The sequence below is a fragment of the Temnothorax nylanderi genome, unplaced genomic scaffold (assembly GCF_030848795.1).
Source record: "Temnothorax nylanderi isolate EJ_2023f unplaced genomic scaffold, tnyl_v1.0 TNYL_tig0080_pilon, whole genome shotgun sequence".
Taxonomy (NCBI): Eukaryota; Metazoa; Arthropoda; class Insecta; order Hymenoptera; family Formicidae; genus Temnothorax; species Temnothorax nylanderi.
In genome coordinates this window covers 93506-108852 of record NW_027249142.1, presented here as the reverse complement: position 1 = coordinate 108852, position 15347 = coordinate 93506, and the positions used below count along the sequence as shown (strand labels likewise).

The window sequence follows — 15347 nt, the reverse complement described above, 5'->3', positions numbered from 1 at the left end:
GTTTCATAATTCGTACACGTAAGGTGATAAAATACTCTTTAAGAATGTATAGAAAATAAATCCGTTTATTAAACTAAAGACGGATATTTCAATGTGAAGATCGTGATATGTATATCTAACTATGCTAAGTAGAAACAGAATGTGTCAAACTCGAAGAGTACGCAGCGAAATAGTATAAAACACACATATACATGAGTGCAGTTAACAGTAGGTATGAAGAAACATTAGTATGAATTTATTGTCTATTGATCCTTGAAGTATTCCTTTGAGCCAACGACGTCGGGCTTCATAGTCTTCTTGCCAGGTTTCCAACCGGCCGGACAAACCTCACCGTGCTTGTCGGTGTATTGGAATGCTTGAACCAGACGCAGAGTCTCGTCCACGGATCTGCAATAAATATGCAAAATCATTAGTATTGCAAATATAATATGCAAGATCATTAGTATTACTAGCAATACCAAAATCGCATTAAATCCTATATTTTTAAATCCCTTATATCGCGAGGTACAAAACAAATTTTTAAATTTTAAATTTGCCACAACTTTAATAATTGAGCAAGAGCCTCACCTTCCTACGGGCAGATCGTTGATGGTGACCTGACGCAACTTCTGCTTGTCATCGATGATGAAAAGACCACGGAAGGGGATTCCCGACTCCTCGTCGAGCACGCCGTAGTCGCGGGCGATCTTGCAGCTCTTGTCCGCCAACAGAGGAATGTTCATCTCACCGAGACCGCCCTGTTTGCGCGGCGTATTTACCCACGCGAGGTGGCTGAAGTGGGAATCGGTGGACGCGGCAATCACATGGCAGCCGATGTCGGTAAACTCCTTCACTCGGTCGGAGAAAGCGATGATTTCCGTCGGGCACACGAAAGTGCTGCGGTTAAATAATTATGCAAATCGTAGCCCATGACAGTCCACTTAAATTGTCTATTTCTTACTCCGAAAGCTTTAAGTTGTGCAATGTGATTTTAAAAATGTTTTTCCTGTAAATACAAATCTCTCGAAATTCAGGTATTTCTTCGTTAAATCCATCAGCCAATTGTTAACCGTAATTGAGATAAATGCGTGACGTAAATTGCTATAAACTCTAATTAGCAGCGCGATTTTAAAACGTGGAGCTGTTTTCCAGATCTCTTAAAATGTAGAACACAATATCTCTTTGTTATCGTTTCAAATGTATCAGCTAAGAGTCAAGAACGTACTTTGTGCAAATACTAAGCAACTACACAACAGCACTTCTTGTACAGCGGCGACTGAGGATAGCATAACTGTCTTGTTACATCCCGCCTATGAAAGTACGATAGTAATGTGCTTACAAGTCCAACGGGTAGAAGAAGAGTACAACATATTTGCCCTTGTAGTCGGAGAGCTTAATATCCTTGAATTGTCCGTTCACAACAGCGGTGCCGGAGAAAGCGGGCGCCGGTTTCTGGAGCTCAGGCACTGGCATGGTTACTGCTGTTTTGTTGCTGCAATCAAGAATACAAAGGAACTATAATATGAACTATACAATCTCAGATCTTGCGACGATGATGACATGCATTCATTAACATGCGACTTACTCCTAATATTATCTAATATTATTATCCAATAAGTCGTTACGCAAAATCTCGCAGAAGCTTTGCAACGAATCCGCATCTGCCTCCCCGCGATAAACGTAAATTCAACGATGCATTACAAAGCTTTTTTTTATTGCCAAGTCTCTGCCAAGAAACGACCCTGAGCATTCGCAAGTTCGCGCGATAAGACCTTTCTGGAAATATCAAATAGCGGAAATATCGCGTTTCGATAGAGAACGCACTTAAGATTAAATAAGTCGTAAAAGTAATCAACAGCGTTAAGTCAGCACCACTCAGCACGAGTGGATTCGCGCGATAAGGTTTCCAGCACCGTCACTAGCTAAACGTTTGGTCAACGATAAGTTGTGTAAAGATCCCCGCGTGTTTTGTGTATCAACTTGTCACGAATTCACATGGCGCACGCATGCCATTATTATCTCCGTTGATGACCAATAAATACGAAATGTCAATCGCGACAACGGGACAGATGAAAACACGAATAAGAAATAACGCGACCCGTAGGAATTCGATGACGCAGAAACGCGGGAATCAATAATGATTTAACATACCGAATTTATTCGTCGGAATAATATTAATTATTAAATATTATTTACTCGGAAACCGCGAGTAAATAAATATTTAAATGAGCCGTCGGTCTAAGAAAAAGCCATCCGCGAATTTTATGAATAGTCAACTCGTTTATTTGAATGTCTCGCATGTCAGTTTATTATAAATCGGTAATATATATATCTTTGACGCACGCTAGGCACCGAATTAAAATTTACATAGAGCTTTCCGCATTCTGCATAAATTAACATTAAAGATTTACTCGGTAGTTCTTGAACTTTCGATAATGCAAGAGGGACGCTTTACGGGAAAAAGATTCAGTTATTTCCCCAGGACCAAATGGGATAAACACCGAGGGATCGATTGAACCAGGGACACCAGGTGGGAGCCTTCGGGTCAAGGCAGGTATACACAAGCCGAGATTTCGTGTGAAAAAGGAAAGGAAAATAAAGAGGCACGTATGGTATAAAGGAAAAGAACTGTCGCTTGTATAAAGCGACTTCGCGCAGAAGTGCGGAAAAGGACATTTCAACTAATCGCACAGACGACCTCGCGTTATAGCGAAACTTTTCTTTGTTGCACGGCTCCATTCCGAGCTCGCTAATTCCAGTAATAATGTGCACTCCAGCGATAACCGCAACCTTGCATTCTTTCTATCTTAAAGAGAGAGAAATGAGTTAAGGGCTAGTTTTACGGAATTTAATGTTTACTCTTGTATCCGTAATAATGTTAAACATCGAATCTGGATCCTAATTGACATTCCAGATTAGGAGGCAATTTGTTTTTTTCTCATACTTCGACGAATTGTCAAATATTATAAAATACATTACGTAGACAATGTGAAGATTGTATTGTGTATTGCACGCGATTAATATAATAAATTAATACATAACATGTAATTAATATTTGGTACTCAATTTATTGTAGTATATAACACTCAGTGTGTTATTCGTGTTTCCATTAGAACCTCGTTGGATTATGATCGAACGTGAAAGTCACATTTAACGGAATTTAATGTTTACTCTTGTAACGCTACATCGAATCATAACAGTGTCGAACAACGTGGAATGTCCTTGACATTCAAAACTAGGAGGCAAATTTCCTTGTTTACACCGAAGAATTACCAAATATTATAAAATATATTATGTAGACAATATAAAGATTATGTAATTGTGCATGTGATTAATATTATAACTTGATACATAATACAACGTAATTAATTATATCTGATTTGTTGCCTTCCACACGTTCACAACATTATTCATGTTTATCGTTAGAACCGCCGTTAAATTTCAATTCGTTTCTGACGACGACGTATTCTCGAAGGAATTTTCATGAGAAACAATACGACTAATCTGTTCGGTAATTTGCTCGACGTAATTAGCTGACGGTGATTACCGCGCATAAATCCATACGCGATGCGTGCCGGCAAAAGCAACTCAACCTGGCATCGTTCTGCATACCGAATTGCGTTAATTTGCGCAACGACAGAACTCGGAATCGGTCTAACAAAAAAAAAGATCTGCCACGAATTCGATATCGTCGTTTCTTTTTTCCTTGCTATCACGCGAACGTGAACGTTTCCAAGAAAAAATGTTTTCCAATCGTCGAAAGAGTTAAAAGAAAAATACGTTCCAAAGATTTATAAAACGCCAAGAAAGTTTTTTAAGTTGAGTCAGATTAAATAAAATTTTAATGTTGAACAAAAATACACACAAGACTATATTTTCAGTCTTTCGTTCTCGAAATTAAGAGCAGAATTAACGGTAAGAACGCAAAAATTCACACATTTTCCCCGACGGCACACTAAATTCTCGGCGACGGGATTCTTAGGCTGTCGCTCCGATATTCACTGTCAGTACTGAAAATCTACAATATGTGCGCGACGTAAACTATAGATTTCGAGTACTGGCATGGTGAATATCGGAACACAAACACAGCCTTAGTCGAGAGAATAATTATTTCCTCGAAATTATTTGCGTTCCTGTTCCGACGGAACGCATAAGTCTCCGCAAACTCGTTTCGTTCCGTAATACGCGACTCGCCGGATAGTGACGGTGCCGACGGCCGAATAGTTGTGGTAATCTGATGATCTGAATCCTCTCCAACTCTATCTCTCTCTCTCTCTTTCTCTCTCTCGGCTGACCTCCGGTCTTGCGAAATAGAGCGCAATCACGCGAAATGGAATCGCGAAACGGTATTACGCGCCGGAACTGCCGAATTACGTAATTCGTTTTCGTGGCCCGCCCGGTGGTGCCTCGATCACAATAACGCGAGCGGTTTCGTCGTCCGATAAACCGCCGGGTTTCGACCGTCGGCGTCGGACAGGGAAAAATAGGCCGCCACATTTAGAGCGATCGTCTCCGGCGTAATTCGTCCGTTTGCTCCAGTTTGCTCGCAAATGTCTTGATTTCACAGGAAATTACATGACGCACGGCGAACGAGCGTAGCGGGAAAATTCGTTGACGACGGTGGTTACCTTGAGTAGCTTCCTCGAAGAAGACTGCGATCTCCGAAAGACGTAACGGTGACGAGAAAGGAATCAGGAACGTCAGGAACTCGCCGGCGACCGGTCTCTGAGAACCTTTTGGTATCGACCGCTACATATATATACCACGAAGAAGCCGAGCGGCGTCGGGGATCGTCGCGACATCTAGCAGTCGGCCGTTCTACCGCGTGAACTTAGGAACAAATAGGAACAAAAGATCCGAGGTTCGTCTTGCACTTTGTGCACTCGCGCGTTTCGCCTCTCTTTCTCCCCCGAGCGCCCGCGAGTGCATCCATCTCTTTTCGGGTGCGAAGAACGAACTGCTAGGGAGTGCAAACAAAACAAAAACCTTCGGGCTTTGCTCTAATTAGATATTAGATTATATTTTTTGCACTTCGAAGGAGACGAGTCCTTAATCGGAAGAAAAGAGAGGGAAGTTGACGTCTGTGAAAAGTTCTGTTATTTCGAGGACAATGGAAATCGGTTGAGAAATCCCCAGATTGATTTTCCTTCGGTTGACGTATGAAACGCGAGAACGGCTGGTCCCCCGCGGGTCTCGCGAGAGAGAGCTGGGGGGAACGAGCCTCCTGAAGTTAGCCGCACTGATATTTACCTACCGGGCGGATAACAGCGGATGCAGTGACGCCGGTGACAGGTGACAGATTTGTTCGAGTATCTTGCAACGTTTGCTCCGAATTTACGTCGCGGCCGGATTCCATCAGATTACGTTTCGGTTCGCGCGTGCTCTGGCGTATTTACGTTTTACATCGTTTGAAGGAAATTACGTTTGTCGCACAGTTAACGACAGCTAACCTCTCCAGCGGACGTTATCGTTGTCGGAAAGTTATCGCTTAAAGGTAAGTTTCTCTCGTCGCTATTGTTTCCTCATTTAATTTGCCTTGAGAAGTTGAGTAAGAATTTCTTAAAAAAATAATGTTTGAAAATGTCGAAAGACGAAATGTCCTTCCTTTCCTTCATTTTCTCCTTACACAAATTAGCATGTCTCTTTATAGCGCGCTATAACCACTTTGCACAAGAAAATATATATAGTGAAGAGAACGTAATAATAACAATAGAGTGAAGATAATAAATAGTGAAGACTGAAGAGAAACGTAATAATGAGCACTAGAGTGAAGATAATAAATAGCGAAGAGAAGACAGTCGGGGATGAATAAATCGCCGTCTCGTAAACCATAATGTGTCGTACGTGCTAATTATTTCTGCGTTATTTGTTCTTTAATAACAACAATCTGTATAAATAATACATCTTTCGCGTTATGCCGCGACATCGAAAGAACGATGCTATAGCGAACGTGTTTCTACGCGCGATTCCGCGGCGTCGCGTCGCCGCCGCGGATCCCGGGCGGGATACACGATTCCGATATATAAATAACACGCCAATTATATCTGCGTGTGCGTTATACCTCTTATCTGTAAGAATGATAATATACTTTTTGGCACTTACTAATAATTAATCGAGACCTCGGGAGGGGAGGGGGGGGGGTGAAAGGGAGGGGGATTTCTTTATTGAACGTTAGATTGCGTTAGGCTCGATTTCGCGAGAAATTCCTCGCACAATCCCATCCTTTTTTCTCTCGCTTTTCTCCTCCGTTTTCCCCGAACTCCGCCTTAAGGTCGTTTTCGAAGCGAATCTTATATATAGGAGAGCCGATCTCTTTTCTCGCTAGAGAATGTCCGGGATAGTTCAGTACGTGGTGGTGCGGGGAGATCTTATGAGGACGATGGGGTGGCCGTTGGGCGCCGTGGTCGCCCAAGCGTGTCACGCGTGCACCGCCGTTATCCATCTCTTTTACAACGACGCCCACACGCAGGCCTACCTCGCCGATTTAGACAACATGCACAAGGTGGTCCTCGAGGTGAGTATTGACTTTCGCGAAGGGAGCTCCTGACCCTTAAGGAAGCTTAATCCGCGAGAGGATCGTCCGCTCGACGCGGTTGCATGCGCAGGGAGAATTAACTTTTCAATCGAAGAAATCACGAGTAATGAATAATAGGCCGCCGATGAAGCCGATCTGCGGAAGCTGTGCGCGAAATTGACGGAGGACGACATTCAGCACAAACTGTGGATAGAACAGCCCGAGAACGTCGCGACGTGCCTGGTGACGAAGCCCTACCCCAAGGACAAGGTGCAGCCGTACCTCAAGAAGTATAAATTACTCAAAATGTGACGGGTATAAATGGTAATAAACACCCGCATTACAGATAAAGAACGGAATATCTCGAGTTACTTTCCACGTTACGCTTGAATCCAAATTAATCCTCCCGGCGCGGGCGCCGCGCCGCATCTGGAGAAAATCCAGCCGTCTGCGGGGGAAAAAGATCTCCGGAAAAATTTTGCACGGCCGTGATCGAACGCGATAACCGAAAGATCCGACAGGCTCTGAGAGGGCTCTACAGATGAGATACGACTCTCCGGCGCTCGCACGAGATAAATACCAACCTCGGAAGGGGAATGCCATTTATATTTTACTCTATTCGTGCGGGGAGGATCAATGCGCCGGAGATAAGCCGCGCTCTACGCGCGTAGCCTAGAACACGTAGCGTCTGAACGTCGATACTGCAACGGGCAACACCTCGGCATAATTTTTTTCTTTTCTTTGTTTTCCCCTTTTTTTCCACGAGCGACGTCGTATGGAAAATATCCGCGCGTGTGGGGGACGGGCCACGAACGTCCGGGAGAGACCGAAAAAGAAAACGGCTGCGAGACGCCGCGGCGCGGTCCGATATTTCTGACATCGGGAAGATATACCCTCGCTGATTCATTCCGCGATGTACCTCGCAGGTATCGACAACGCGCGTGCCCTGCGTTTACGCACAGTACTAGCGTTAAAATATATAATTCTAATCTAGACGGGACGGCGCGTCGCTAATCAACTAGTCGTATCAAAAAAACTCCCTCCCGTCGCGCGAGTCTACGGTTGTTCTATCTATGTGGTAAAAGTACGGCGAAGCTCGTCTCTTCACAGGTACGAATCGGCGTCTCTCCCGCGGGATTAGCTGAAAGGCGGCCTGACCGCGCGCCGGGATAAAACGCAATTCTTCAGGAATTTTCCCGGATATCCTATCTTAATATGGTCTCGCATTTTTTTTGAAATTTTACGCAAAATGTTTGCAAGACGAAAGAAAAAAGAGAATGAAAAGGGGGGCATTCGAAACGCGCCTCAGGCCGTGGCTAAGAGCTAATCCATCGGTTGCGATTTTTTCCCACTCTTCGTTCGTGTCTCGTAGCTCTCGTCTCAAATCCGCGGAGAACACGTCCTTCCACGGAGAATATGTCGCCGCCGCGAGACTCGCATGAAAAGCGCGATCCTCCTTCCCCATCTCTCGGCACCATCACGTTCGTCCGCGAGATGCGTCCTTCGCGCACTTCACTGCGATTCTTTCGGGATTATCCCTCGTCTCCGACTTTGCTCCGGAGGGTCTCCGCGGTCCTGTGACGCAGTCCCGACGTTCCTCCGCGCGAGAGGATCGTCGGCGAATCTCCATCCCGGAAGACTCCTTCCCCGTCTTCCCTCGCGCACGGAAACCGGAGAGTATCGATCGCGGATCCGTCACCGTATACTTTTTGTATGCATGTGTGTATGTGTGTGGTATTAGCCGACGATACCGACGACCGTCGTCGTCGCCGATACGATCGTAGATTCGCAGTAAGCTCTAATTACTTATGTACACGCACTGCGGACGCTAGACACTGTAAGTACACATATTTACAACACTCTCGATGGCAAGATGATTATTTTGGCGTATATATAATATGTATATATATATATTTTTTTTTTCTTTCTCGTAACGCGGTCGAAACGAGACGGGGGCGGGAACGGGAGGGTATACAGAAGTCCTTATGAAAAAAATGCGCTATTGTCCTTGCAACATCACTGCCGCTCGTTCTCCACCTCCTCCCCATCCTCCTCCTCTTCCTCCAGCCATTGGCGCAGGATGTTGATCCTCGGCTGCAAAAGCAAAAAGGACAATTAGTCCACCGTTTCCTTTTATTCTCCGCACAAGCAAGCTTGAGATCGTTTATTCCCGAATGGAAAATCGTCTCGATGCGTCCAATGGGCGCAAGACAGAAGCTAGAGAAGAAGATCTAGCTGCACTAGATTTCTAGAAATCTTTCCGAGAGTCTGCCAGCTTAATTTCGAGACGTAGAGAGTCGTGTGTGGAGGAGAGAAACGAGCAAACAAGCGAGCGGGTAGTAACATGCAGACAGCTATAAGCAATAAAATCTTGGACATTGAGTGTGAGATGTTCTCATTTAATCTCGCATTTAATACTTCTTTTCTTACGAACTCTAGTATCTTTGGATGGTCTCCAAATTTTTTTATCGCGTTGCATTAATAAATTACAAAGGGATGAGAAAGAATTCGCGTGCTGTCTATAACTACACATACATTTAATAATTAATAAAAATTAGGAAGCCGTTGATTCTGGATACATGCAACATAGGAGTTCGTGAGTACGTTGATATGGCGAATAAAAAATATGCGAGGGATTTGCGTCTAAAGAGATAGGCTTAGGGATTCTAGCTAATTCTACTCGCACGGCAAATTCCGCTAGGTTTCAAACACGCGTAAAGCAACGTTTTGTCCTCGGTATCGCAACCGATATTACCGATAGATATCGCATTAGGAAGCGGTGAGCGCAAATAAGATCTCGACAGCGAGACCAAGCTGTCGACGAGCATCACATTGCGTTAGTATTATCACGGGATTCGCAATTACCGGGGACCACGTTAGTTTGGGAGAACGGGGTGAGACGAGTGATGAGGGTGGCAGTGGTGGTGATGGTGGTGGTGGTGGTGGTGGTGGTGGTGATAGTTGTCGGTGGTTATTAGTGCAGCGCACAAAAACGAGCATTATTGCTCGGCTAGGTTCCCGTTCGGGTCCGTATAGTCCTCGTACTCGTCCTCCGGCTCCTCGTAATCCGTCTCCGCGGGCTCGGGACCCTCGATCGCCGGCGTGGACGTGCTCGTGACGTCCTGCTAAGCACACACCAGAATCCAAGCATACTCCGCCACTACTACTACCCCTCTATCCCTTTTATCTCGCGTTCGGTGTTAGTAGACTATTAGTGTCCGCGCTGTTGTTACAATACCCCCGCGATAACTTGCAAAGAAGCACCGTTTTTGCTCGGATAATCCGATTTTACCGAACAACACTTGCAGAGAAGTTCTATTAATGATCAATCGATTAACTCGAAATCCGCGAAAAACTCGTGGAGCATTCCTTCATTTTATTTCTCTATCGCGCCGCGAGATAATTGGCGTTCAATGGAATACCCGTGCATTTCTCCCATCTTGCGAAAGCGACTCGTTAATTTTATCGGAAGCTGCGTACTACAACTGCCATTGATAATTGATCAATTATATCGTTATAAATCTGAGATATTCGTAAAAATTTCGTAATATACGTGTACATTTGTCTCAATACTTTGTTAATTTACTGCGCTACGAGTACGAGTCGAGATTATACACGGGGGCGTAACTTTTATTCCCACAATTCCTCCTGCCCACAAACTCCGAAGCAAAATAAAGCTATCGATTACCTGCGGTGGTCTCCAGCCGCAGCCCGGTAAGGGGAGTCCGTCCGGTCCCAGCGGACACGGGGCATCCAATCCTGGAACACCTTGATCTCCCTTGTTGCCCTTGTCGCCTTTTCTGCCGCGTTTACCCGGCGGCCCCTGCGCGCACACGCGAAATGCATCATCTCTCTGGACAGCGCGAAACACCCGATGCAAAGTACGCGACGTGCAAATAAGGCCAGGCATAATATTTTTGGATTATGCATTATAGTACTTGATCGATCCGGTGCAACAATACCCCGACGAGTACAAAGAGCGAAGGTGAGCCTGTCGCGGGTCGCACGTTTAATTATAACGGATTTTTAACTGATAATCACTACCGTGTAGGTCTTTTTTATTCCTCGGTGCCGACCGTGCCCTTTTGACTTAATTCGCTAACATTTACCGGATCGCTGAGGCACGATCTTTTCTGTCATCAAAGCTGAGAGAGAAAGAGACAGAAAGAGAGAGAAAGAGAGAGATAAAGGCGACGGCGACAGCGCTCCCGTTGGCGCTTCGTTCGTCGAGCGTTTAATGTTAGCGTCTCTCTAACATTATTCGCGCCTCGTCACTATACGTTTTCGCGGAACGGTGGTGGCAGCATATATATATATATATATATATATTTTTTTCAAATTTCTATGCACGCGTAAAGTATGTTAGTCTCATGTGGAACTTGGTGGGAGTGGTGGGCGGTGTGTGAGGATATTCTCCTCGTGTTCCTACAACTAGAGCTTCCTCCGCTTCCTACTTTTCGTGACCTTGTGGCTCCGCGGAGATCCCGCAGTCTCCTCGTCGCGAACGACGACGATGACGACGACGACGTCGGCGTGGGCGGCACGGAGGAGAGAGTCCCACCGACGTGCTTGCAGCAATAGTCGTGAATAAAATATGAAGTACGAGGATGCGAAAGGTACGAGAGTCGCGCGCGACGATCTTGTTTGCTCAACGGTCACGAAACTCGATACGTGCTTCCCGCTCGTTCTAATTCAAAACGTCGCCCCGGAATCGAGCTAATCAAGCGAAGTCCCGAAGACGTTGCGGAGCCAACGACGGTAATTAATTTCGCCCCCGCGCCGTCGGTCGTCCGACGTCTCCAACTCGATGACTTTGACAAGTAAGGTAAACTAATCGACTAATGCAAGGATCCTCCGTGTACGAGAGTATTCGCTAACTTGCCAGGACACGTGCATATAATTGTACGTCCGTTCGGAGGCGAGCGCAGCATCCGGATACAGCACTCTTTTCGCGGTTCATCAGTTATCTCTCGGCAAATAATCCCCGTAAAGCGTACGAGCGATTACGATCGCTTTCGCATCCTCGCGAGAAAAAGAGAGAGAGAGAGAGAGAGAGAGAGAGAAAGAAAGAAGGAGAGAGAAAATGACGATATAACTCCGAGTGGATCGCGCACAATCGGCGTCGCGCGGCGGAGCACGCGCGTCGAGAACGTGAATTACTCGAATTAAGTCAATACTCACAGATTCGCCTTTGGCACCTTTCTCTCCCTTCGGTCCCTGGAATTGGTGAACACGGGTCAAAAGGAATTTATTCGGTAAACGTTGGCCGTCGTTTTGCGCGCGCGAGACGCACGGTCGTTCCAGAAAAGAAGCGGTTTCCAAGGGCCTCGAAAGGGGGCTCGAGGAAGGGTGCCGCGTGTGACCGCGATAGTCGTATAACGTTATATCGATCTCAGCGGCAAGCTTTTCCGTTACCGTCAACCGTCACCTATCGAGCCGTAACGGGTGGGTATAGGGTGGCATATCGATTCGCGGCCGGAACCACGGGCACGGCATTTCGAGTGGATCACTTGGTTATTGCTCTTCCCTCCGACGAGAGACGTCAATAAACCGAGAATATCCGATGTCAATAAACGGCACCGATACGAGAGAGGGTGAGACGCAGGCATAGAGAGCTCTCCGTTTTAGATTCAGTTTAACTTTCCGGGCAATTAGAATTTTGTTAGCTGCACAGACTCACGTGCGATTATTTGCGTAAATGTCACGATTAAATTTTCAAAATTGCAAACTTGAAAGAAAAATAAAAGCCAGCAAGATATGGAGGGGTAAAAGCCATAGTGGGGTAAGTCAAATTTTTTAAGATATTGACTCGTGTACGTAGATGCAATCCATACAATATATAAATTGCATCTATGAACAAGAGTCAATATTTTAAAAAATTTGACTTACACCACTATGGCTTTTACCCCTCCATATATAAATAATTTTCCAACTTCTTTCCCCGATATATTAAAAACACGCTGCGCATACTGAAGGTACAGCTTAATAAATATCAAGCTGCGACATTTGTCACAAAATTAATAATAAATATCACGCCGCGACATTTGCCGCAAAGGAACGAGTGCTTTTAAACACGCATGCTTTTAAAAGGATAACTGCTCTCTTAAATAAAAAGGAAATACTGCGCGCCGCGGTTCGAGATATAGCTGTCGTATGTCCAGAGGTGAAAGGGATTATCCTCTCTCGAATACCTTCCTGTGCATTCGAGCGTACATACGAGAGAGTCGGTCCGTTTATACACTCCCGCATTAATGCGCATCGAGCGGTCACACGAGCACTTGCTCGAGCATCCTTCCGGACACTCCAGAGAGAAGCATGAAGGAGTTGCGCGTTTCCCCCTCCGTTTATAATTCGGCCGTAAATTTTGATCGGGCGCGACCCTCTCCAACTTGATCGTATATATCGAAAAGGTGGCACATGAGTCTTTCCCAGTTCTTAAATCGGTTCAACAGCTACTTGCCCGCGCAAATAATATCAGGCATGACCTGGTCTTCTTTTCACAAACGCCGAATATTATTATGCGCGAAAATATTAAACGATATACGAAATCGATCGTGTTGAGTAAACGACTCCAAAAAAATCCTCTATATAACTCTATATAACTGAACGTTAATTGAGAGTCTAATTATTGAAAAATCATCTGCGCAGATTATGATACGTGAAGGACTTTTTCATGAGTGTAATTGAATGCGACATGCCGAAAAGAATACAAAAAAAAGAGTTTGCAAGAACAGATTCCGAACGAAAGAGGGAGAAAGGCGCAAGACGCTGCTCCGTTCTCTTCGAAATCGGACGGAGGAGGCAGAAAGAGGACGGCGATTTTCGATTTCTTTTTTTTTCTTTTTCTTTTTCTTTTTTTTTTTCCGAGACAGTCCCCGGGGTAGATCAGGCGGAATGTGTCGTCGTTACCCCGGGCTGGTCAGACCGTGTCAGACTGTGTCGCAGTCGCGCCGGAGGACGAGCGATAATCGAAAGCCAACTGTACCTCCGCGCCGGGAATCCCGTCGGTACCCTGGGGACAAACACAGATCGACTCGTTAGCGTGTCTCTCTCCGTGACGACGGTGAGATGTAATCGAGTCAACGGGTTGACTCGACGCCGTTCCTCGGACATGACTCGATCTCGGTACGTGCCCGCGCGACGATCACGGGACTCGGGAAATCGCGGGCGGTGTGAAACAGAGAGATCAAGAGGGATCGGCAATCGACGGAGAGGAACTTCGCGATTGACGATTTGATCGAATTCCAACGTGGCAAGAGAACGGCGAGATCCGCGCGAGATTTTATTCGAAGCTTATTTGTCAAGGAATTCGATTCGCCGATGGAAGATCGACTTTAAATGTATAAAGAGAGAAATCTATATCGGTAAAATATTTATTCGGGAGCGCGCCTCAAATGATCCGAAACCGCGAAACCGGAAAATTATTGTTTGATGAAGATTGCCCCGGGATAATACTCGATAAATCTCGGGATATATATACCCGAGAGTTCTCGATAAACACGAGTGGCAAGCGGGCGGTATCGCGCGTTCAGACGGATCAGATTCGACGGCGGATAAATACTTGATGAAGCGTTAGGACTTACAGGCAATCCCGGATCTCCTCTTTCTCCCTTCGTCCCTGGCTCGCCCTGCGCGCCCTGAAAGTACGAAGGAACATGACGGGCGATTTTGGGGAACTCGGCTCGCTCTCGTCGTTAAGGTAAAAAGCCAATGAGGATGAAACACGCTCGCGACTTTTCTCGGCTCGGCGTCTAATTTCGGCCGATCGATCATAATATTTCGGATCGCGTGACGTGACGAGACGAGACGAGACGAGACGGAAATAGAGCGTGTCCGAGAACGAGAAAGGTATAATTTTATAGTGAAAACGGGGTCGTCCCGTGGATCGCTCACCTTCATGCCGTCTAATCCTGGTGATCCCTGAAAGGTAGAGGAAACCTCGTCAGATACACGGCGTAGCCCATCGATAATATCGAGCGTGTAATTATTGTCGACAGCGACTTAAAAAACTATGTCGCGCAGGGGGAGAGGGGGGAACTTTTTTTATTATAATATTTAGAGATCGCCCTTTTGACACCGTCGCTGCGCCCTCGAGTGTTTCAGGATCGGTCCTCGTTTTAATTCCCGCGTGTCGCGCGTCGATCGATTTCGCGCGAAAATTTGTCGCTGGCTCGGCGAGAAAGAATATTTGCACAGCGCCGCTGTTTCGCTATATAAATACATATAGCTGCAACTCTCGATCGCGTTACATCCCCCGCAGCTTCCCCGCGCGCCGCGATGAAGTTTCGAAACTCTCGTTCGGATTTTCAAATTAAGTTATAGTTGCGCTGTATCGGCGCTTGATGTGCCCGGGTACAGATATTGGCCGGGGATATTCGATCGGTTTTCGTTGTAACGAAATTGCGTTTCTATTGAATTCTGTACTGGCGCGCTCTTGTTACAACGAATATATCCCCGTCCTCGGTAAATATTTGAGGTGTAATTGCGGATTTATTATACCTATATATAAATTTCGAGGTGGGGAACGCTTCGAGCTATTTCCGCCCTTAAAAACGGATGTGCAAACATTTCTTCCGCGGAGTAAAACTCTCACTTGGCGTGTAATGAATTAGATTCGTTTAGTTGCCGTTCTTCAGGCGTTTCAACTACGAAACTCATCTTCGACCCATCGTCGCGTCGCAAGATAATCTCCACTCCCGCTTTCATATTATCAAAATTAATCCCGACACCGAGAGAGAGAGGAAGAAAGAGAGAGTGATAGAGAGAAAGAGAGAGGGACAGACTGACAATCGAGGGCGGTCGGCGTCGTGGAAGGTAAAGCAAGAACTTGAGTAAAGTTGAAAAAAAAACGAGC

At 45.8% G+C, this 15347-nt stretch overlaps 3 protein-coding genes across 6 annotated transcripts in view; 1 reads left to right on the top strand and 2 right to left on the bottom strand.

The window, feature by feature from the left end:
• Window positions 1-47: 47 nt before the first annotated feature.
• On the bottom strand, window positions 48-4762 carry Prx2 (Peroxiredoxin 2). 4 transcript variants are annotated; one of them, XM_071709570.1, is made up of 4 exons: window positions 4608-4762; window positions 1319-1471; window positions 568-876; window positions 48-387 (listed from the first exon to the last, which is right to left on the bottom strand). In XM_071709570.1, exons 2-4 carry the CDS (start codon window positions 1450-1452, stop codon window positions 243-245), a joined length of 588 nt encoding a protein of 195 aa, XP_071565671.1. In that variant the 5' UTR covers window positions 1453-1471; window positions 4608-4762; the 3' UTR covers window positions 48-242. The 4 variants fall into 4 exon arrangements, with proteins under 4 accessions (XP_071565671.1, XP_071565673.1, XP_071565672.1 ...); XM_071709572.1 differs by lacking the exon at window positions 4608-4762 and adding an exon at window positions 3845-4177; XM_071709571.1 differs by lacking the exon at window positions 4608-4762 and adding an exon at window positions 3527-3731.
• Window positions 4763-5228: 466 nt separating this feature from the next.
• Window positions 5229-6847, top strand: LOC139774358 (putative peptidyl-tRNA hydrolase PTRHD1). The gene is made up of 3 exons (XM_071709574.1): window positions 5229-5473; window positions 6305-6493; window positions 6632-6847. The coding sequence occupies exons 2-3, from the start codon at window positions 6308-6310 to the stop codon at window positions 6803-6805; spliced, it is 360 nt and encodes a 119-aa protein (XP_071565675.1). The 5' UTR covers window positions 5229-5473; window positions 6305-6307; the 3' UTR covers window positions 6806-6847.
• LOC139774385 (uncharacterized) overlaps window positions 5804-15347 on the bottom strand; it is a gene marked incomplete at its 5' end in the record, with an annotated part of 48119 nt that continues 38575 nt past the window's right edge. Inside the window, 6 exons of the mRNA XM_071709619.1 lie at window positions 5804-8587; window positions 10182-10316; window positions 11675-11710; window positions 13479-13505; window positions 14077-14130; window positions 14387-14413. Of these exons, the coding sequence (XP_071565720.1) occupies window positions 8510-8587; window positions 10182-10316; window positions 11675-11710; window positions 13479-13505; window positions 14077-14130; window positions 14387-14413 (357 nt within the window). The remainder of the gene's footprint in view (window positions 8588-10181; window positions 10317-11674; window positions 11711-13478; window positions 13506-14076; window positions 14131-14386; window positions 14414-15347) is intronic.

Bases quoted from the DNA above. Each gene is read 5' to 3' on its own strand.
- Prx2 (XM_071709570.1), bottom strand. From the start codon at position 1,452: ATGCCAGTGCCTGAGCTCCAGAAACCGGCGCCCGCTTTCTCCGGCACC. The intron at 877-1,318 runs GTAAGCACATTA...ATTTAACCGCAG, and splicing joins TTCTTCTACCCGTTGGACTT to CACTTTCGTGTGCCCGACGG. The intron at 388-567 runs GTGAGGCTCTTG...TATTTATTGCAG, and splicing joins AACGATCTGCCCGTAGGAAG to ATCCGTGGACGAGACTCTGC.
- LOC139774358 (XM_071709574.1), top strand. From the start codon at position 6,308: ATGTCCGGGATAGTTCAGTACGTGGTGGTGCGGGGAGATCTTATGAGG. The intron at 6,494-6,631 runs GTGAGTATTGAC...AATGAATAATAG, and splicing joins TGCACAAGGTGGTCCTCGAG to GCCGCCGATGAAGCCGATCT.